The sequence below is a fragment of the Trifolium pratense genome, linkage group LG6, assembly GCF_020283565.1.
Source record: "Trifolium pratense cultivar HEN17-A07 linkage group LG6, ARS_RC_1.1, whole genome shotgun sequence".
Taxonomy (NCBI): Eukaryota; Viridiplantae; Streptophyta; class Magnoliopsida; order Fabales; family Fabaceae; genus Trifolium; species Trifolium pratense.
Window position 1 is genome coordinate 5,662,694 of NC_060064.1, and position 21,206 is coordinate 5,683,899.

Consider the following 21,206-nt stretch of genomic DNA (forward strand, 5'->3'; position numbering starts at 1 on the left):
AGAATGATAGGATTCGTACAGCTCACAGCGATGTTATGGCGAGTCGGTCATCACCTGTGGTGGTAAGAAGAGAAACGTGAGAACTGAGTTGGGTCTGAAGAGATCAAGAAAGTGGTTGCAGTGCCTTCGTGTGAACCGGAGGTGAAGCGGTTGGGTAACTTGGAACGGTTCTTGGAATCAATTACATCTTCTTAGCTTTAACAATGTTTTTAGGATTTGGGTTTTTTGGATTTAGATTCACATGAAAAATTTTGATTTTGGATTTTAATTTCTGAATTTTTTAAAGTATTTTTTTGGATTTGGGTTTTTATGAAGATGTTGATGAAGAATAAGGAAAGGAAGAAGATGAAGATTTTTTTTTTTTTTTCTGATCTGGATTTTGGTTGAAGGAGATTTATGAAGATGATGATGAATGTTAAAAAGAAATTTAGAAAGAAGATGAAGAAATTGAGAAAAAAAACTAGTTGATAATGATGCACCATTAGATACGTGTACCTTCAAAATTCAATGGTTATTTTTTTTTAATAAGATCAAACGACTTAAATTAAAAGAATTATTAAGATCTATGGTGGACCATATGCAATGGTGGACCATATGCAATGGTGATCCACCTAATACATTTGGTGTTAAAAACTAACGAAAATGACCTTTTTAGTTAACGGAGATGTCTTTAAGGGATTAATCCGTACCTTTTTTTCTTTAAAGGATCATTGTGAAATTTAAAATGTCTTTAAGGGACTATTTGACTAATTAAGCCTAAAATAAATATATGTCCAATAATAGTTACTTAATCAATGTTCTATGTTCCTCAACTTTAAACATCAAACATCAAAAGAAAAGGAATGTAACGTGTTCCTGCTTTATACATGTTTGATTCTATAAACCGATGAGTAAGCATCCATTTATTTATGTAATGTAATAATTAAATTAACTTTTAGTAGTAAACTTTATGCAAAAGTAATTAAAAAAAAAAAAAACAAAGGGGGTAATCAGTAATCTTATGCTTACTCCATTGACCCCATAATCTAAACAATTAATAAATCATAATTAATAAACTTAGCCGCCACGCCGCATAATCACAACCATTGCACCACCGTGATTTCATTTTCACCGCCGCTAAAATAGCTTCCACATGCAACAGTATCATTTCCAAATCTCTCAAAAAATGATTAAAAAATTAAGCACTTTTTTGACAACTCTGAGGTCCAAATCCAAACCTATCATTTTCCAAATCATACTCAACATTAAAATTCTGCTGCTGATAATTCCCCAAAATAATCGCCGGACCACCACTTCTCTCCGGCGCAGAAACTCCATCAGTAACAAAAGTTAAACAAACAACATCCCCTTCACCAACCAAAGAAAAATAATTCTCAACCGGTAACTTCATTTTTGCACCCCCTTTAAACTGAAACACAACCTCCGGCAACGACACCGTTTTTATAACTCCGGTAAAATCAAAACAGAGACTCAACCCCGATGTTTCTTCAACCTCTTTCGCTCTCGTGAAATTCTTAAGCTGTTTCTCAAACTCTTTCGAAACCAAATCAAAGATTTCTTTTTCCATAAAAGTAAACGTTGATCCAGAATCAACGATAGTTCCACCGTTACCGTCAATTCCCGGTTCAGAAACTGTTAACGGAATCTTAACTCTTTTTCCTCCGATAGCAATACTACGTAGATTCACGTAATAGTATTCAAGAAATGCAGTGTTATTCGTTGATGGGTTTTTTCTAAACGGAGTGTAGCTTAATCCTTTTGTTTTGGTATCGCCGGTGGAGGAAACTTGTAAAACGAGGTTACTGTTTTCCGGCGAGTCGTCGAATTGATGAGAAAGTAAGCAATAAGAGAATCTTTTAAGACCCATTTGCGACGGAAGAGAATCTTCACCGCGACCAAAACCTGCGATGCCGGAGGGTTGTCGGGTTGATACAATGGAACAACCTACGAGAAAATCTTGAACAGTTTTTCCGGGAAAATTTAGATTTTCTAATAGTAAGAAACCAATGGTTGAACCTAAACCATATTGAACTATATAAGCAGGACAAGTGGTGCTGTTACAGTTTTCTGTTTTTGGATTACAATCTCCGCAACGAGATTCGATGTCCGGTCCGAAAATGTAACCGCATTTTGAGTTTGTACAACCTAGGATTTTTGAGGAAGATGAGTTTTTGGCAATGAAAGATGGGATTTTTGTTGGGTTTATGTTTGGGAAGTTGCAATTGGAACAGAGGTAGTGAGAGGAACAGGGGAACCATACAAGACTACTACCTGTGTCTAAGACAAAAGATAAGGTTTGTGATGGTGTTCCAAAATTGAGGTTAATGGAGTAACCACCATAGCTTTTTGAGAAAATTTGTGTGTTGGTTATTGAAGATGATGATTTGGGTGATTTGTGATTTGTTTTTTGGGTTTTGAGATGGTGAGCTCTTGATAGAGATGATGTAGCTGCTGTTTTGAGAGAGTGGAAGAGATCTGAGGATTGGGATTTGGGGGATAGAGGGGAAAGAGGAAGGGTAATGGTGTTTGGGTTTAGGACATTGGAAGAAGAGAATGTGAGGAGGAAAGAGAGAAGAGAGAGGATAATGAGAATGTAGGGATAGGCCATTGGAAATGGGGTTGTTTGTGGAATGTGGAGTGTCTCAAGTTTGAGATGTAAAGAAGATAGAATGAATTAATTGAATGATGAATTATGGGATTTTCTGTTTTGGTGGCTTGTTTATAAATGCATTATTAGTTTGGGTTTATACTAGGCATTAGCAAGCAGCCAAGCAACCTCAACGGGCAAATACAAGACTTTTCTTAAAAAATAAATATAAAACTATTCTAGCATACTATATTAATACGATTTTATAGAACAGATCTTGTTCAAGTAAGGACGTATTATGACATATTACATTAATCTCTTAAGTTGGATACGATTATAATGAGCGACAAAATTTTTTCATGTAACTGTGTTAGAGGATATTTCAATCTATTCACCTAAACACTCTTTGGTAAATAAGATCTAATTTAGTTTGGGTTGCTTATTTTTATTGGATCTAGATGATCTGCTGCTATCATCATCCATGCAGTTTGACGTTATTTTCAATCTCAACTATTGATTTGAGATCAGACAGTCTAAACAACACGTTAATTTAATACATTTAAATGATCTCAATCATTAATCGAAATCGAATGGTTGAAAATTGCATCAACGCAATTCCATTTTTTTTTCCATACACAAAGATATCAATCAAATATTTAATTACATACTTATAAGGGCAGAAGTCTCGTACCACTTTTTTTTACTATAAATCTCTTACTGCTTATATTAATTCATTCTTGGTCATATATTTTTCTTTTTGGTGCTTGGTCATATCTTTTATATAGACATTTTGACGCACCAACTGTAACGGTAGAATTTGAGGTTTGGTGTTGTTGTTGCCATGGACTCGAATACTGAGTGTCAACGCACTCTGCATGTACACCTCCCCTTTTTGGGTTTTATTACAAAGTAAAATTGACATACCCAAAAAAAATAAAAAATAAAAAAAATTGACATACCCATCATTGAGGGATAGTAATATTGAACCTTTTTTTATACATTAAGATACGCTTAATTCGAAAAATTTAAGTGCTTCATAACTTCTAATTATGTATATAGAGGCATACTTCTAAGACATAAAATTGATTGCTAGAGCTTAAATAACTTTGGAAAAACTATGTTCACCTTCTTTCATCTATTATATAGGGTATCCTCTTTAAAATAAATCATTATAACTTTTTTCTAAAAGAGAGTTGCCCCCATAAAATATGGTTCGGGTGCTCCCACTTTTATTTCTAGAAATACTATTGCCACCTACCCCATATCAAAATTTTCTAAAATGTACTATACAACTTTTATTTAACATATTATTTTATAAGTTAAAATTAGATTAAAATATAGGAAATGAACAAAATATGGAAAATATAAACCAACCCAATAAAAAAAAAAAAAGGAAAAAATTGAATTCTAACAAAAAGAAGGAGAAAACTACACTTAAGAGTGATAAGAAGTAATTTAGAATGGACCCATAGATGGAGGGGGTTACTATTTCAATGAGATGAGCAAAGAATGAAGTGTAAGCTCATTTAACATTGCAATTATTAGAAGAGCTTACAACACTTGTGAACAGAAGATTGTATAGTAAGTTGATTATATCCTCTGAACTGCATTTATATCAGGCGTTGGTAGTTTGGTACCACTTCCACTTGTGTCTTGTATCATTTGACCAATTATTTAGTGTTTTTCTTTTACTTTTCCTTCTTCAAAACACTTTTACACATACAAAAGTGCACCAAAAAAATTTAATCAGTTGGTATGACTCAAATAGAAACAGTAGACCATGTGAAAGAGGACACAGATTGAGGGATGATCAATCAGGATACCAAGTTAGGAGCACAAGTACAAAAACCAAACCAAAGCAGAATAATGCACATGTGACAAAAAAGTTATTAGAATATCCACAATTGGAGCTCATCATTTTTGTGTACTTGACTGAATTGCATGTGTATACATCAATCATTTACGGTATAATTTTTTTAATAATAGTAGTCCTTAATAAACATTCAATACCAATAAGGAAAAAGAGGTGGAAACATAAAAACTTAATCCTAACCCAAGATGCGTTTGAATGGAGTTTCATCACAATCTTCAGAAGAAAAGTAAACATCCATATGGATTTTCATCACAAGTTTCATGTATAAAAGGCACAAGATGTGCTTATAATACAACGAAATACCATATTAAATTTGTTACGAGAAAACTCTCTTGTGATATCTTGATGATACCAAACTCTCTGTTGAAGAACTTAAGTATTCTGAGCATTAACATATTAACATGCGCGCGCTCAAATGGAGTAAAATTATACATGCTTAGAATGTCCTCTACCACTACTAGCAATAGGAAGCTTGAAGAATTAGTGGAAAACAACATAAGAATGTAACTATGCATCACAGATCTCAGAGTCAATAGTGAGCATCCTCATAGTCATATCCAAGATGAGAAGGAGTCCCTCATACATGTTTAGAAGTACTTTCATACCAGAGACTGCATACTTGAAGAAACAACAGGCCTGAAAAGGCGCATCCTAACTCCTAAGCAAAACAATTTTTTAAAGCATCAGAGTCAGACGACTCACTTTTCGAGTTTGCCTTTTAAACTTGATTTACAATGTCATTGCACAGCGATTAATCTCAATGAAAACAATATAATAGAAAAATAATATAACTTGTTTCGTATGAAACTACATAATGTATCACTCAAATAGTAATCAAATAGAAGTGCCCCTTTATGTTTCCCAATTGAATCCACCTTGTGCCACTTTTGTAAAGCATAACTTTATAGTTATAGTCATATGCCTGTCAGCACTCAAACTCAGCCACGTCGACACTTGCACACCACATAGGTGAACTTTCTATACACAATGGACTTAAATAAAATCTAAAATCAACTTAATGCCCCAAAGTTAGATTTCTTTTTTGGCGATGATGGGCGAAAGTTACATTTGCACATCCTTAAATGCATACAGGTTGAGGTTGGTTAGCCTTTTGGAGAATATGAACCCACCCAATTGACAAAATGATTATCCCACAAGATATTTTTAATAGCATTCACCAAGGAGTGGCAAGGATAATACCTTAGAAATTCGCTGGACTATCATCCAATTGTTGCTCGTTTTCTATTTCAACTTCTAAAATCTCCTGAAACAAAAACATAAAAGGGTTGTAATCTTGAAGTTTGCTTTTGCATTTTGGGTGAAAAATAATAAGAGAAGAGAGACTCACAGGAATCCTCTGCTTGAGATAATTAGCAAGTCTGGCAAGGACAGTTGAACGCTTATGCCAAAACCTACCCTTTAGGCTAATGGTCACGTAAGGTCCATCCAACTCCACCAGTTCAACTACACCTGAAACATAAGTTCAAGATATGTCATGTGACCTCATACTTGTTATTATCATTGTTACACATAATCAAATTCTTGTTGATGTTACTAAACCAAGTGGTCGAGCAGTTGAGCTCAAGTGGTTAACAAACTTTAATTTATTTATTTTTTGGAAACGGAAAAACTTTATTAGAGAACAACTATGGGTACAAGACATACACATAGAAGGAAAACAGGAAAACAAAAATCCTGCAGCAAAACAAAACAGCCACGCTCACAGAGAGCTGCCCCCCCCCCCCCCCCCCCCCCGGAAAAAATACAATAAACAATCACTACTCCTATCCTCAAGCTAACAGCACCAAAAAAATAGCGACACAGCTCAAAAAACACAACAAAAGATACATCCGCCGCACCAGAATTAAAAAAGAAAAGCCGGGGCACTAAAACAAAAAACCAGAAGCCGGAAACTTCAGAAGAAACGCAAGATCATCTCCCAAAGCAATACCCCAGTTCACGTTGCCATTCATAAAGCAAACACGGCGTGATCTTCAATCTATGAACACTCCACCTCCAAGGCATACCCTTAATCTCTTCAACAACTTCTTTGGGAGCTTTAGACAGATTATTAAAAATCTTCTCATTCCTCGCCTTCCATAACAACCACAGTGTCGTATGCATATAAGAAGAAAGCCCTTCCTCAATTTGTTACACTTAACCCCTCCATAAAAGCAGTGAAACAGAATAAACAAATTAGGAGGGATTATCAAATCCAAACTCAGCCAAGTACAAACCTCCATCCACACAGTTTTGGCAAAATTACAGTGCAGTAAAAGATGAGTCCCAGACTCCAAATTATCAACACACCACACACACTGTTGATTGTTCACATTTTGAACAACTCCTCTCCGATGAAGGTTACACTTTGAAGGGAGACGATCGTGAAGAAGTTTCCAAGAGAAAGTGATAACCTTCGATGGGGCAGGACTCGACCAAATATTCTTAAAGACTAAAGATACCATATCTGACAAAGGATCAGAATTAAGCAAGACCTTAGCCAGAAGATCATAACATGATTTAACAGTAAAAATATCGTCCCCTTCTAAATTCCAAATCCACCTATCTCTCCCCGGAAAAAGTCTTACGTCTCGCAACAACTCTTTGACTTGACCCAGCAATTCCACCTCCCATTGGAAAAGTCTTCTCCGCCACACCAATCTAGAGCGATTACACTGTTCAGAGACAATACTTCTCTAACAGTCACCTGTTTTTGTTCCGAAAGAGAGTATAATCTAGGGAAAAATACTGATAGGAGCTTCCCCTATCGATCTCTCCAACCAAAAAAGAGTTGAACCACCATCTCCTACTTTTCTCTCCAAAGCTCCCGAGAACCAATTGGTCGAAGTTACAGCACTGTCAATCCCTCTTAAATCCTTCCAAGTTCCAACAAGCTGACGAATTTGAGGGGAAATCAATAACTAACTCACCAATCGACACTATAAGAGATTTGATTCCCATATCTAGCCGCAAGCACCTCTCTCCATAAAGCTGTCTCGTTTTGAAGTAATCTCCATCTCCATTTTCCCAACAAACATAAGTTCATCACTCTAACATCTTTCACCCCTAAACCCCCATCACACTTCTTTTGGCACACTACTTCCCACTTTACCCAACTGATCTTCTTTCCCCCATTTACTCCTCCCCACAGAAAATAATTAAATACCAATACTAGCTGGAACAATCTTTAGTCGTATTTTACTTAATTTTTAGCCAAAATCCGTATTACCAGAGTGATTAACAAATTTTAGTTAAGGACAAATACTAACTGAAACAATGTTTAGTCTGACTTTACTGTTGCTGCATTCCATTATGTATTAATAAAAGCTCATTTTTCCCAAGACAACAAATAACATACCTGTCATACCAACAGAAGTGTCAAAGATCTGACCCAGTTCACCTCTAGCATCAACCAAAGCCTGTTTGACGTTGTCTTCTGTGAGGTCAAGTGGCTGTGGAACTGAAAGAGATGCTGATAAAGGCTTCACCTTCCTTGGTAGTTTAGAAGTTGTTGTACTCAGGAGAGATTGAGAATTGAGCATGTGGATGTTGGATGTTCTTAATGATGATACCTTTTGTGTAGGGTAACTGGTCCTGTAGCAGCATAGAGTAGCTGGGGATGGTTTGAGTGAGCTAACATCAAAGCTGCAGCACAGTGACAGGGCCTTCTGAGGTAGGGACATACTCCTTCAATCTGCAGTACTATGTGACTACTTTTGTCTTTAGAAAATCAAAGTTGGGGTGATTTTCAATTGCCTGAATTTCTAAAGCATACAAGAATTTCAGAGCTACAACCAAAGAACGATATGAGATATGGATAATGAAGGCAAGTATTCCTGTTAAACAAAAGTACAAGTGTCTGTCTGACTCAGCCCATAGATAAATTGACTAAAATAATTTATTTTTAAAAAAAATGGTTTTTCTCTAAAATAACTTTGAGTAACTAAAACTTGTCTCATAACAACTTCAACTCATCAATAATTTGTAGGATGGTCCTTGGAAGTTGGAATCAATAGGAAGTGAAAGACCATTCCCTATTTGAAGAACAACTTATTTTATCTTATAACATGATAGGTGCTTATGAATAAACTTTTTTCATAACACAGGATAAAATAAAGTCAAACTATTTGTATAATCTACACGTTTTCATAATATATTATGAAGAATTTATCAAAAGCTGAAAATAGTTTATGTAGATGTTATATGCTATTTTTAGGAATTCTCCTAAAGAGTATCACAAGTGCTTATATCAGTAGTTCAACTCAAATAAGTCAATTCAAATAAGCCCTTATTTTAATGGATTCCAATCAACAATAACTTGTTTCATTCGCTTATTAGAATGAATATTATGATGCTTCTTAACAGATATAAATATTAAATACTGCCAAAAAAGAAGACTCTATAGATAGAGCCTAATGCAATACAGAGTACCGAATAGTATCATACTTTCACACCATATGTTAACTACGAGCAGTATGGACGAAGAAGAGAAATGATACAGACAATAACCGACTAACACATTACATACTTACCTGGTAGTATTCTAAATACACCGAAATACGACTGCTTAAAGTTTCATTATGATGAAGTATTATTCGTACACATTCATGATATACAGATAATAACAGAAGAAATGGTAAAATAATCCACCGTTCACTCCAAAATCCAGGTACACCAACATGCTTTTATAACCAACATTTGCGCCTCATAACTTAAAATGGCTAGAATTACATAAAACAAAATCCTTTTACATCCCAAACCGATACAGAGCGTAGTTGATACTCTTAACTATTACTATGAGCCTTCCTACACAGCAGCAAAGTACTCTTTGCTGAGTTTAGGGTCTGGTTTCATGGACTTCTCACCAGGCTTCCACCCAGCAGGGCAAACTTCATCTGGGTTCTCCTGCACGTACTGCAAGGCCTGCAAGTCCAATGCGCATATATATGATGGCAAACAAAAGAAAAAACAGAAATACTAAAAAGTGATTAGTCTTGATAGGTTGCAGATTAGACATAAAAGTTACCTGGAGTGTTCTCTTTGTCTCATCAACACTTCTACCAATTCCGAGGTTGTTGATGGTAGAATGTTGGATAACCCCTTCCTTGTCAATAATGAACAGTCCTCTCAATGCTATCCCCTAAATCATTGGAAATATTTGCAATCATTGTAACATAGATTCGAAAAAAGTGGAATAAAAAGCAACAGCTCGCAGCATCACATATTGAAGCTACTACCTAGACAAAATACTGAAGCTACTACCTAGACAAAATACTGAAGCTAGTACCTTCATTCCAGAGAACATATTAAAGCTTAGAATACGATGAATTTGATAGGAAGAAAATGAATAGCCACAGTTTAGGCTGCAGTGTCAAAACTAACCTGGTCAGGAATGAGGACACCATAAGATTCTGATATGGATTTGGTGATATCAGAAACCAAAGGATAGTTCAAGTCACCAAGACCACCTGACTTTCTATCTGTTTGAACCCATGCAAGGTGCGAGAACTACAATAATAACAATAGCGCCACTAATCAAGAAGAAGCAGACTTTGGAAATGCCTTTCGATTGAACATAAAAAAAAAATAGTTGTGAACGTAAAGACATGGTATATCATAACATAATGATGCAGGCATGTGCAAGTGGGAAATTTGTGTCACAGTATGCTAAGGCACATCCTGTATGAATCATATGAATCACACTACATTTGTATTCAGAAGATCAAAGAAAACACATTTGCAACTAACAAAGTTTGAATGAATTTGTCAACTGATATTTTGACTTTCCATTACTTAGGATGTAATTTCCCGGTCCCAAACCATTTTCTTTTTCCATACAGATATAGATCACTAGATTGTAGCCAAGTTGCAGACGAAAATGAAAACAAAGGATTCCATGCAGATTTGTCAATTATACTAAAAACTTCCGATCATGAACTATACACAAGCGAAACTATCATGAACTATCTCTTTGCACGCCCTACATTGTCTTTGGTAGCAAACATGCACATACAGAAGTAAGTAATTCATATTAACAAGTTCATCAACATGAACCAAACAATGTCATATCAACAAATGTATGAAGGAAAATCTAAATAAGAGCTAACAGCGGCAGAAATAATAACTATAAAAGAAGTCAAAACTAACCACACTGTCAACTGAAACACCCAAAATCTCTGTATTAAGTGCCTCAAATTCTGCATGGCGGTCACTGAAAGCAGTGATTTCTGTAAAATAGTTAACAGATGTTAGCGTGAAAAAGTGAAGATTTGGCATCTACAACTATAGTTCACTAAAGGGTCAACTAACCTGTGGGACAAACAAATGTGAAGTCCAATGGATAGAAAAAGAGAATAACATATTTCTTCCCAATATATTCAGATAATTTGACCTGAAAAGACCTTGATTTAGTGAAAAATAAATAATCCATTATGAATGAAAAACATTTCACAAGCAACAGTGTGTCTACCTTGATAAACTCCTGATCGAAAACAGCCTCGGCTTCAAAATCCGGCGCTGTGTTTCCGACTAATGGTAGTCCACTCTTTCAAACAGAAGGAAGTAAAAATTAATTTGCAGAATAAATCAAGAGAAAAACTATGCTCTAAAATTTGTGTTCTAAACTAAATTACTGTAACGGATAAATAATTGGAGATGAATAGTAAATACCAACACATAAATAAATGGATAGAATATTCTAGAAATTCTATTTCAATGCTCATAAGCCTAATTGCATATATTGTTTTAAACCATTTGAATTCTAGTTACAAAATATATGAAATCGTATACTCGATAGTGGATACAATAGAAGAATTGTTGAAGAACTTACAGAAGCCTTGACAACGAAGCTGCGGCGAGAGGGAGAGGGGCGGTTGAGGAGGGAAGTGGTGGTTAGTTTGGGGAGAGAATTGGAGGCATTGGGGATGGAGAGAGAAGAAAGAGGTGGAGAAGATAATTTGGGAGAGAAGAGGAAGTTAGGGTTTGAAGATAGGAGAGAAACTGAGGGAGCTGAGCAGGCCATGAATGAGTGAGTGAGTGAATGAGAGTGTGAGGTGAACAATAAGAAAATGGGAGATAGAGTATATACCCCAAACCTCACTTACAAAATAAATGGATGCTCCCTCCCACCTATTGCCACACAAGTCTTTGATATTGATAAAAAAGAGAATGAATTTTTATATTGTAACCAAAAAAAATTATATGATAAAATTTTGTTTTATTTTGATTTTAATGTAATACTCTCACGTCCCAATTTATAACCAAAAATAAATAAATCACACTTATTAACAAAAACAAAATATTGGGACTATTTAATCTTCAAAATATAAATACCGGATAAAATAGTACAAGATAATACATTATACAATAGAATAATACATGATAAACGTTTACGATTTTGAATAAATTTTGTATTGTACGATATTTGGTGGATAAAAGCAAAACATGATAATTTTATGGGTCATGCTAACCGGTGCCCCCCGGGGCACTGGTTAAGGAAACCAAAAAAGGAAATTTTAAAATTGAAAATAGCATATTTTAGACTTTCGAGGCGTTGACTGCACAAACTTCAATATGATATTACTATATTTGGTTCCTTAAACAGTGCCCCGGGAGCACTGTTTAGCATTTTCCTAATTTTATATGCATTTGAAGTATGATTTTTTATTTTGTGTTGTACGAGGTTCGAACTTGAGTTAATTTGAAATATGATTTTTTATTATTTTTATCAGTCGTTAGTTGATTCAGTGGTGAATGGTGATTGGTGCTAAACTTGGTAGAGAGGACCACGATTCGATCCCCACAACTGTGATCGGGAGAAAGCTAGAACCACTTGATGCCAGAATTGACCTCGACCCATATTAAATTAGTGTTGAAAACAAAAACAAAAATATAATTTTTTTTCTTGACTGCTTGAAGAAAAAAAAAACAGCAAACCATGATAATTTTATTTTTCTTGATTTTTCTTCCCCCAAGATTCACTCATCCTTTTCTTCTTCTCTCCTAAGTTCTATTGTCACCAACTCTTTTTTTATTCGTAGTTTATCAAAGAGGGTGATTTAAGTTCAAAGAGTTAGATAGTTGTCTAATTGCTTATCTAAACCCCAATCCACAAATCAATAAAAACCTTTCATTTAACCACATCATCCACTTACATCCATTTAATGTGTGGTACTAATTGTAATTATTATTATTATTATTATTATTATTATTATTATTATTGTTTTGGGTTATTGTTCATTTTAATTATTTTGTGTATTTTTATTGTTTCTTTTTCAAAATAATTAATGTTTTTGCTAATAATCTTTTGTCAAATCTTTTTGTATATAATGAGTTGGTCGATTCTCAGGACTACTTCATAATGTTAATAAAAAAAATTAGATAATTTTTTTTTATTAATGGTTCGTATGCCCCGCATGATTAAATTTTTATCATATTCGATTTTAAGTATGGGTTAAGTTAATTTATCTTTGCTCCAATAAATTTCAAATTAATATAAATGACAAATTCGATAATGAAGTAATTTATCCAACTCAGAATCCTCCGATGACATTTATAATATAAAAAAAAAACTTATAATATGACTTTCATAATAATGAGATAACTTTAATAGAAATAAGTTTTAATGGAAATAGACTATTAATAGAAATAGAAATAATGGAAAGAAAAGAAATCCGTGAATGACAAAAATATCCAATCTGAATTAAATTAATACTCCTGATTTTAGGTTGATTGGTTCAAGTTGGAGAGAGTTGAGGCAAGAATCTGAATTATTATGGAAAAAGATAAAGACAAAAATAAAAACATAAATAACCAATAATAATTCAAAACAATGATAGAGACAGCTTATTAATATTTCCAGTCCACATTTATAACCGCATCTTTTTTTCTTAAAGTTTGTTCCATTTCAATTCCGTTACTTCCATACCGTGATTTTCTCCAAATATGTGTGACTCCATGGCGGCTTCAGCCGTAACATCAACCCTACGCCGCCACAACTCCATATCGGCGATAACATCCAACAAACTACTTCATCCATCATCAACAAAACCACCAATACGCTCTTCAAGCTTGGATTTGGAGCTTCTTTTACTCAAATCTCCACTCACTTCATACACATCTCTCAAAGACATGCTTTCTCCCAAGGCCGACGTCAACTCTCCAACTGCCTTCGCCACCAACACCTCTGGCTTTGAGATCTCAATCCGTAATCGTCTTGTTAAACAAGCTGCTCGGGCATATCTCCAGCCGATGTCTTCTTCTGTCGCAAACTCTTTTAGCTCATCTGCCCCTAATTTCCTCCGCAGAATTTTCCACCGGCTCTCATCCGACAATCCTGTTGTCGATTGTTTCCGTTCACTTGTTTCAGGTTTTACCCGAATTTTTTATCGGATACTCCATGCTTTTGGTGGTCAAGTAAGAACATGACACTATCCTACCCTTCAATAATGAACCCATGACTTATTAGTATTTGCTTTTAGGTTGACTTCATTATCAAAGAATAAAGGACTCTTAACTTAGTAGTCTTTGCTTTTAGGTTGACTTCATTATCAAAGAATAAGAGGCTTTTGAAGTTTGAACCATTCTCTTATTTACACTTTCTAATACTCACTCTTTAATCGGTTGAAATCAACAGTTATTCATTTTAAAATTAGATCTCATATAAAATAGTGAGACACACCTGAATTTCAGTCTATTAGAGTGTGAGTGATTAGAACATTTAGAAGAGAGGATTGTTAGCCCTACTCATTGAATTGTATATATACCATATGTTGGCAATAAAAATCTCTGCTCTTTTATCAATATCATCATCTTCTGAATCATAAATTACTGATCGATTTTGTAGTATCATGTTATCATCTTTATTTATTTGTTATCGTCTTGGAACCTTCGCAAGGTCATTCGATTACAGAACAACCTACGCCACCTTTGTTTTACATTTTTTGATACAATATTTGAATGCATTGGCAATGGTTAATTCAGTTGGCCTTTACCATATAAGAATTTGATCACAAGTCACAATTGAAATTGTTCAAAGCAAAACAATTTTCAGCAGCACAATGTTATGTTACAATTTACAAGTAGAATTTAGTAAGCATCATCAATGGTGAATGGTTTTTTCCTTGCTGGGCTTAACTTGAGTATATGTACAAAAATGTAATTCAACACAAAGTGGGCTTCCATATTGGGCTGGATCACTGTATTGATGGGGGTTAGTTGGACTTTGTAGAGGTGCTTACTTTTTCTTGCGACCCACGAAATCATTTTGGTGAATGTCAAACAAAGCTGATCTTATTTCAGGCAATGGTGGGGCACTAGGAATAGGAGGACCCTTTGCATCTTTCTTCTGCAACATAAAATGTTATCCTTAGTAACAGTTGTAACAAGGATTTAAACATTAAAAAATGGTGACAGACAAACAATGATTTTAAATGTATGGTCAAATGTATGATGTATGTAACTACTATGCTTGTTCTATGACTGTGACATCAAATTATAAGCTTTTGTTTGGCATCACTACTATGCAATTTGAAAATATTTTAAACTCTGCCATATGTAACCTTGTTCATTACCCACTCGGGCCTTGATTATAAGCAAAAGTCTAATTTTCAGATTTATGAATAACTGTTGAATTCAGTCTATAATATACACCAAATATATAAATTATTCGATGAATCTGAAAAGTAGACTTTTACTTATAATCAAGGATGAAGCAAGAACAAGGATGAAATAGTCAATGGTTCTGCAACTCACCTTCTTGGAAGTTTTGCCGGAAAGTCTCTTAGATTGAGCAGAAATGTGATCAATAACTTGAAAAAATGCAGTCTGCCCCAATTCAGTGCAATTTTGCCAGTAAAAAATTGCCAAATCCCATCCCCTAACTCTCCACTCTTGGAACTTTTGGTCAAAATCAATTTCATTCTTAGATACATATGGTCTCAATACTTTATTATAAACATATCCTGTCCCCTGCATCAAGCAACATTTATTTCATCATCTAACTCAAGATTAAACATGACTTTCACTTTTCTTGGTAAATGAAAAAGAAATTAAAGAAAAAAATGTTGAGAAAAAGAGTACTAGTATATGCTAAAGTTGCCAAATTGATATTCTCTCAATTCTCAAAGATGTTTTGCTCTCTTACCTTAGTTTTGGGATACCACATGTAAATAAAGAGGGCAAGCTTCAATTCTCCATACAAGGGCATCCTACATAAAATTTGAGCATTAATTTATTGCAAAAATCTATACTATTAATCAAAATTCAACAATAATACAAATGAAATGACAAAAAAAAACTTAAGCACTCACCACCCAATAACTACATCTGCAAATTTTTCTAGTACTGTGAAAAAAGCCACAATGATCCTGCAAATTAAGGATGCACAAAGACAATTAGAGGCAGTAACTCTTAAATCAAACAATAATTTATGATAATTAAATCCATTTGTAAACACAAAAAGATATATGAAGCTTATGATGTGGTGATTGCACATGCCAGACAGCATTATCAAACCATATAATTATTGAAGTGCTTAAAATGAATATACTAAACATGCTGATAAAGATGCACATGATGATTAAGTTCAATGTTTGAACCACTTTTCAATGTATTGACCTGAATTTGGCTATTATAAAAAGCAGATCCGTTTCTTGCTTCAAACTCAAGGACTTGTTTTTTAATCATTACTAGTAAAGCTCTTTACCCAAATTATGTTCCTACTTTAAACATTCGTTACCATCATTCCATGATCCACAATTTCAGTGCAAACTTAGTGACACTAATCATACATTACAAACAAGACCCATTTCAAAACTACTCCCTTTGTCCGGTCTCAAATATAAGCAATTTTTTTTCTTTCCAGATTCATTGAATAACTGATGTATCTGGTTTCTCTAAAGAATAAGAAGGTGAATGATTATACTTATACATACCAGTATTGACACCAGAAACGAAGTTCATCCATTTCAACCCTGTTTCTCTCCACAGTTTTATAGCATTCAAAACCAGGATATGCGTATCCAAGAAGCAAACTGAAAATTAAAAAACAATAACATGTGAATTATACTAATTAATTAGAGAACAATTACAAAATTGAAACAAGAAGAAATTAAGGAAAATAAGTATATATATACTTACATAAGACATCGAGTAAGAAAATCCCCTAACATTTTCAACCCCTAGTAGAACAAAAACAAGAACAATTCATGAAAATTCTGAAATTGTAACAAAAACATGAAAGATATATATAATGTTTGAGCATTTACCTGTCGGTTATTTTATGAATAAACCCACGACCCGACCAGTTTTGTATAAGTCCCACGTTGACAGAGTCAAAAACTGAAACCGCTTTGTTTTAGAATTTGGGGGTACCCTTAACTGGTAAAGAAAATTGACAAGTACAAATTAGAGTTTGAAACTTGTTCTATGGAATTGGAAGAGATGAAGAGAATAATAACAAAGATAACATTGGCGTTGTAGTATATATATAAGGAATTTTGGTTTACTTTTTCAAATATTGAAATTGAAATGTAAAAATAAGAAAAATGCAAGGAAAGTGGTATATATTTCTTGCCACGTACGCTTTGTTTTTTCTTTAATCTTAGACGCTACTCTTGCTTGTTTGTGATGTTTGGGGTGTGGGGATATATATTCTTTTTGGTCAGTATAAGGAAGGATTCACTCATTCACCGTTTGGAAGTTAATGCACGCACCGCTATCAAGCACACTACCGTCATTTTGCGTATATTTTATACACGGCTTGTGACTTAAATTAATGAATCATTTGGACTGTTTCCTTCTCATCAAAACAATTGGAGTTTCCTTATTTTGATGAGTCCTTTGTTTTGATGCATAAAATTTTTTAGATTAATTTGATTGATTAAAAAGTTGGTAGAGAGATTGTATTATACATATGTAAGGGTTGAAGTTCGAATCTCGATCATTTCACTTATTTAAAGGATGAAATTTCTATTCATTATGCTACTTGACAAAAAAAAAATTGTTATAAATATAAAGGGTAAATATATTTTTGGTCCATCTAAATATATCAAATTTAACTTTTAGTCTCTATAAAAAATTCTTCGAATTTTAGTTTCTAAATTTTCAGTTTTCAATTTTTAGTCCCTGTTTTTTTCAAAAGTTCGCGTATCACGTTCTATAAGCTCTCTTTGAAAAACGTTTACCAAACAAGTCATTTTTTTGTCATATGAGCTTATAAATTATAAGTCATAAACTCAAAATCTGACATTACCATATCCGTGGGGTGGGTACTAAATTACCTGTACCCGCATTCATACCCACTTATTGTTGTTGATAATTATCAATATTCGTGCTCGTATTTAAAACGTGAATTTTTACGGTACCTATTGTGATTTTTTTTTTTTTTGCAGATATTAACTGAGTATGAATCTAATTGTCATCTTTATTAGTAGGACTCAAATTTGAATATGTGAAAATAACTTATAATTTAGAATGGAAAGAGTAATAAATAATTTAATGTTATGCCAAAAATGAAGAAAATGTTTGGGAAGATTAAATAAATTGAATTGGCCAAGTTTAGTTAATGCATAGTAGATGAAATAATGAGCATTGACTTGTTCACGAAGAGAACGGTTGTTGAGCCAACTAAGCAAACTATAACAAAGCTGTTTACTGGTTTTTATCATTACGTGTTCGTCATCACTTACCTCTCATCCATATTTAGCTTCATCGTAGCGGCGAGACGCAACAAAACAAAAGGATTCGTTGAGTTATTTTATATTAACTCATGGAAAAAAGTTTCATTCACAATTTATTCTAATCCATGTCAATGTCATCATCATAAACAAGAAGATAAGTATTGGAGTAGTATAAATAATACTAATGTATAAATACTAATGCATGAAGAAAATTTTATAGTAAACTTCCTCGAACTTTTCCCAGGAAAGTCAGTCCTATTAAACCAATACTAATTTATACAAGTGTATCTTTATGGTTTTCTTACAAGTTACAATCATTGTTGGAAAAATATATAAAGAAAAAATCAAAATGCATGGTTATGAATTTACTTAATTAAAAAACATGTTGCTATCTTTTAAATATGTTCACTTGCTGTTAAATGTTTCTTTTCTATAACTTATCTTTTAAATATGTTCACTTGCTATCTTTTAAAACAATTGAGTTTATAAATTTTATCGATTGGGCTATCCAACATTTATATATACGCATCAACTCTATAGCGCTAAGTAGGAGGGTGTATTAAGAAAACTCAAGTTTTGTGTAGATGATCATATCTATGACGGATTTATAAAAAATGACACCACTCACTTTAAAAGTTTGTTCTGGACTGGGCCTATGCCGCTGAGGAAATTCTCCTCTAGATCGTCGAGCAGGGCCCAACAACCAAAGGTCCACGAAGACTCGACCCTGATTAACGTATGACTTACTCAACGCAATCGTAACACCCGACATCATAATGATGAACATTCACTATTTATCCTGGTTCTCCAGTCGATTTCCGACAGCCATTGATGACATTAAACATGTTCATCAACGGCCTTGGCCCGATGCTTGAGACTATATATACTCCTCTCATACAAAGGAGTCAGATACAATCTATTTATATTTGAGCATCGAAACATCCGCAGATACACAACCTCCTCCCATTTACCAGAACGAAAGGGGAGCATCACCGACGAGGTCATCTAATCTAGTGATGTTTATTTGATTGGCAATCTTTCTACGTCTATATACATGGCACAACCTCCAAGAAAAAGGTGATGGTGGTACTCTTCTTGCATGCAAGCTCAACAAATCTTTCCATGGCCTAAAACAGGCTACAAGGGTATGGTTACATTTTTCTTCTCCAATTTGGGTGTCAACTCAAAATAAATTATGTATTAATATCATTCTTCACCAAAACTCAATAAATTATTCACTTTCACCTATCTAGTCTATTAGATTATCATTACATATGATGAAACTCTCTACCAACAATCAATTCCTTTAGCAACTCTCTTAAAAGGCTCTGGATGGTAAAAAATAGTGGATAGCTGATAAACTAGCTTTTAGCTTATAGCGAATAAGCTAACTTTATTGAATTTGTAGTGTTTGATAAAATTAGCGGTTGGACTAACTTATAAGTATGAAATGACATAAAATAGATATATTTAATTAATATTTAATTTATCTTGTAATTCAAGATTGTAAACTACTTATTGAACAATTAGATAGAATAGTTATGACTCATGTTAGACGTCACTTAAATCCTGTAGCTAGCTGATTTAGCATATTTCTCTAGAAATGTTGGTACTAAAATGTGGATGGGAGAAGTTCCAAACTCCCTTAAAAAAAGCTCTTTGTCAATCCTATGCCTATTCATATGGACTCCCATACCAAACTCTCTTCTTGTAGAGTAGTACTACTTTTGAAAATGAATCCATTTTTTCTCTTATGTTCTCTCAATTTTTTTTCTTTCATATTTCCATCTTTAACGAACTCCTCTCCATTTTTTTGAAAATGTCTATATTATCCTCCTTTTTATATTTCAATGGTTTAGATCCCGCACATTGAAATGTTCCTATCCCACCACTTTTCTTTAATTTTTACGCAACAAAAAAATTTTAAACCTTTTTTTAACATGAGTTTAACGAAGATGCATTTACGAGTAAAATAATTTTACACAATTATTTCTCATTTATTTAATATATATTGTATGTCTATTTTATGTTTTATTATAATCATCTTTTTAAAAATAAATTATTTTTCTTTATCAAGTGATCTAGTGACTAAATTCACACACTTTAAATGTTAAAAAAAAAAATATGAAATTCTAGATTCAAATATCAAACTCACAATGTTTCTAAAAGAAAAAAAAAAAATTTAGATGCTTCTGAAGCTAAATCTTACAAAGAAATTCAAAACAGAATTTGAAAACCTAAATAGAAATCATAAAACAAAACCACCAAAATCAATAATATTAACCAAAGATCAGAAATAGAAGGTTTGATTTTGTCGTACTACTAACCGTGCAATTTCTTTTTCCATGTCCTGTGTTGAGTAAGTGCTTCCTTCTTCTGTCAATGGAGTGTTGAATTGATGAGAGAGTGAAGAGAGGTTCAATGAGAAGGACAGAGGATTGAGAAGGGTTTATGTGAAGGATTGAGGTGAAGAGATGAGACCAGATATCACGTTGGAGGTGGGGGTTGATTAGGTAGCCGCGATGGATTGGGCGGCGAACTAAGGCGAAGGTGATGTCTTGTTCGGTGGTGATTGTGGCGGAGGTGAGGTATGGTGTTGTTTGTTGTGGTTGTGCGGACAAGAGAGAGAGAGAGAAAGAGAGAGAAAAAGAAAGAGAAAATGAGTGAGAATACCTTCTTATGTGCTATAAATCAGCAACACAACACATGCAGCCAATTGTTTACATAAACCAGTTAGTTGTATAAACCAACTATCATAAAACCAGCTAATCAGTCAATTGTTTGCATAAACCATGTAGAGGAATAGTCAATTTTTGTCAATTTGCAAAGAAAATAGGTAGTCAATGAGAGGATTGGAAGAACAATGATTATATAATGTGATGGTTAACTTTGTCAAGCAATCTACAATGTATGAATGAATGGATGTAGAAGAATAGACAGCCAATAAGAAGATTGGAAGAACAATCATTACATCATGTGATGGTTGACATTGTGAAGGAAGTGAAGTAAGTAGTGGCATAATGTCATAGTTGACTTTGTGAATGCAATTTTCAAGAAATCTAATGCA

At 33.8% G+C, this 21,206-nt stretch overlaps 5 protein-coding genes across 9 annotated transcripts; 1 reads left to right on the plus strand and 4 right to left on the minus strand.

The window, feature by feature from the left end:
- Positions 1-783: 783 nt before the first annotated feature.
- Positions 784-2,781, minus strand: LOC123890328 (probable aspartyl protease At4g16563). The gene has a single exon (XM_045939915.1). The coding sequence runs from the start codon at positions 2,606-2,608 to the stop codon at positions 1,178-1,180; it is 1,431 nt and encodes a 476-aa protein (XP_045795871.1). The 5' UTR covers positions 2,609-2,781; the 3' UTR covers positions 784-1,177.
- A 1,316-nt stretch (positions 2,782-4,097) lies between these two features.
- LOC123890329 lies at positions 4,098-8,460 on the minus strand. Of its 3 annotated transcripts, none has more exons than XM_045939917.1 (4): positions 7,819-8,460; positions 5,809-5,930; positions 5,661-5,724; positions 4,098-4,297 (listed from the first exon to the last, which is right to left on the minus strand). In XM_045939917.1, the coding sequence occupies exons 1-3, from the start codon at positions 8,141-8,143 to the stop codon at positions 5,662-5,664; spliced, it is 510 nt and encodes a 169-aa protein (XP_045795873.1). In that variant the 5' UTR covers positions 8,144-8,460; the 3' UTR covers positions 4,098-4,297; position 5,661. The 3 variants fall into 3 exon arrangements, with proteins under 3 accessions (XP_045795873.1, XP_045795874.1, XP_045795872.1); XM_045939918.1 differs by lacking the exon at positions 4,098-4,297 and adding an exon at positions 4,704-5,096; XM_045939916.1 differs by lacking the exon at positions 4,098-4,297 and adding an exon at positions 4,704-5,118.
- Positions 8,461-9,018: 558 nt separating this feature from the next.
- Positions 9,019-11,585, minus strand: LOC123890330 (2-Cys peroxiredoxin BAS1, chloroplastic). Its single transcript, XM_045939919.1, has 7 exons — positions 11,290-11,585; positions 10,930-11,004; positions 10,770-10,851; positions 10,608-10,687; positions 9,843-9,968; positions 9,487-9,600; positions 9,019-9,383 (listed from the first exon to the last, which is right to left on the minus strand). Exons 1-7 carry the CDS (start codon positions 11,479-11,481, stop codon positions 9,267-9,269), a joined length of 786 nt encoding a protein of 261 aa, XP_045795875.1. The 5' UTR covers positions 11,482-11,585; the 3' UTR covers positions 9,019-9,266.
- Positions 11,586-13,331: 1,746 nt separating this feature from the next.
- LOC123890332 lies at positions 13,332-14,261 on the plus strand. Its single transcript, XM_045939923.1, has one exon. The coding sequence runs from the start codon at positions 13,404-13,406 to the stop codon at positions 13,884-13,886; it is 483 nt and encodes a 160-aa protein (XP_045795879.1). The 5' UTR covers positions 13,332-13,403; the 3' UTR covers positions 13,887-14,261.
- A 167-nt stretch (positions 14,262-14,428) lies between these two features.
- On the minus strand, positions 14,429-21,037 carry LOC123890331 (putative HVA22-like protein g). 3 transcript variants are annotated; one of them, XM_045939922.1, is made up of 8 exons: positions 20,467-21,037; positions 16,727-16,838; positions 16,599-16,639; positions 16,394-16,492; positions 15,770-15,826; positions 15,604-15,667; positions 15,213-15,428; positions 14,429-14,805 (listed from the first exon to the last, which is right to left on the minus strand). In XM_045939922.1, the coding sequence occupies exons 3-8, from the start codon at positions 16,628-16,630 to the stop codon at positions 14,695-14,697; spliced, it is 579 nt and encodes a 192-aa protein (XP_045795878.1). In that variant the 5' UTR covers positions 16,631-16,639; positions 16,727-16,838; positions 20,467-21,037; the 3' UTR covers positions 14,429-14,694. The 3 variants fall into 3 exon arrangements, with proteins under 3 accessions (XP_045795878.1, XP_045795877.1, XP_045795876.1); XM_045939921.1 differs by lacking the exon at positions 20,467-21,037 and adding an exon at positions 17,042-17,175; XM_045939920.1 differs by lacking the exon at positions 20,467-21,037 and having other exon boundaries at positions 16,727-17,146.
- Between the last annotated feature and the right edge of the window lie 169 nt (positions 21,038-21,206).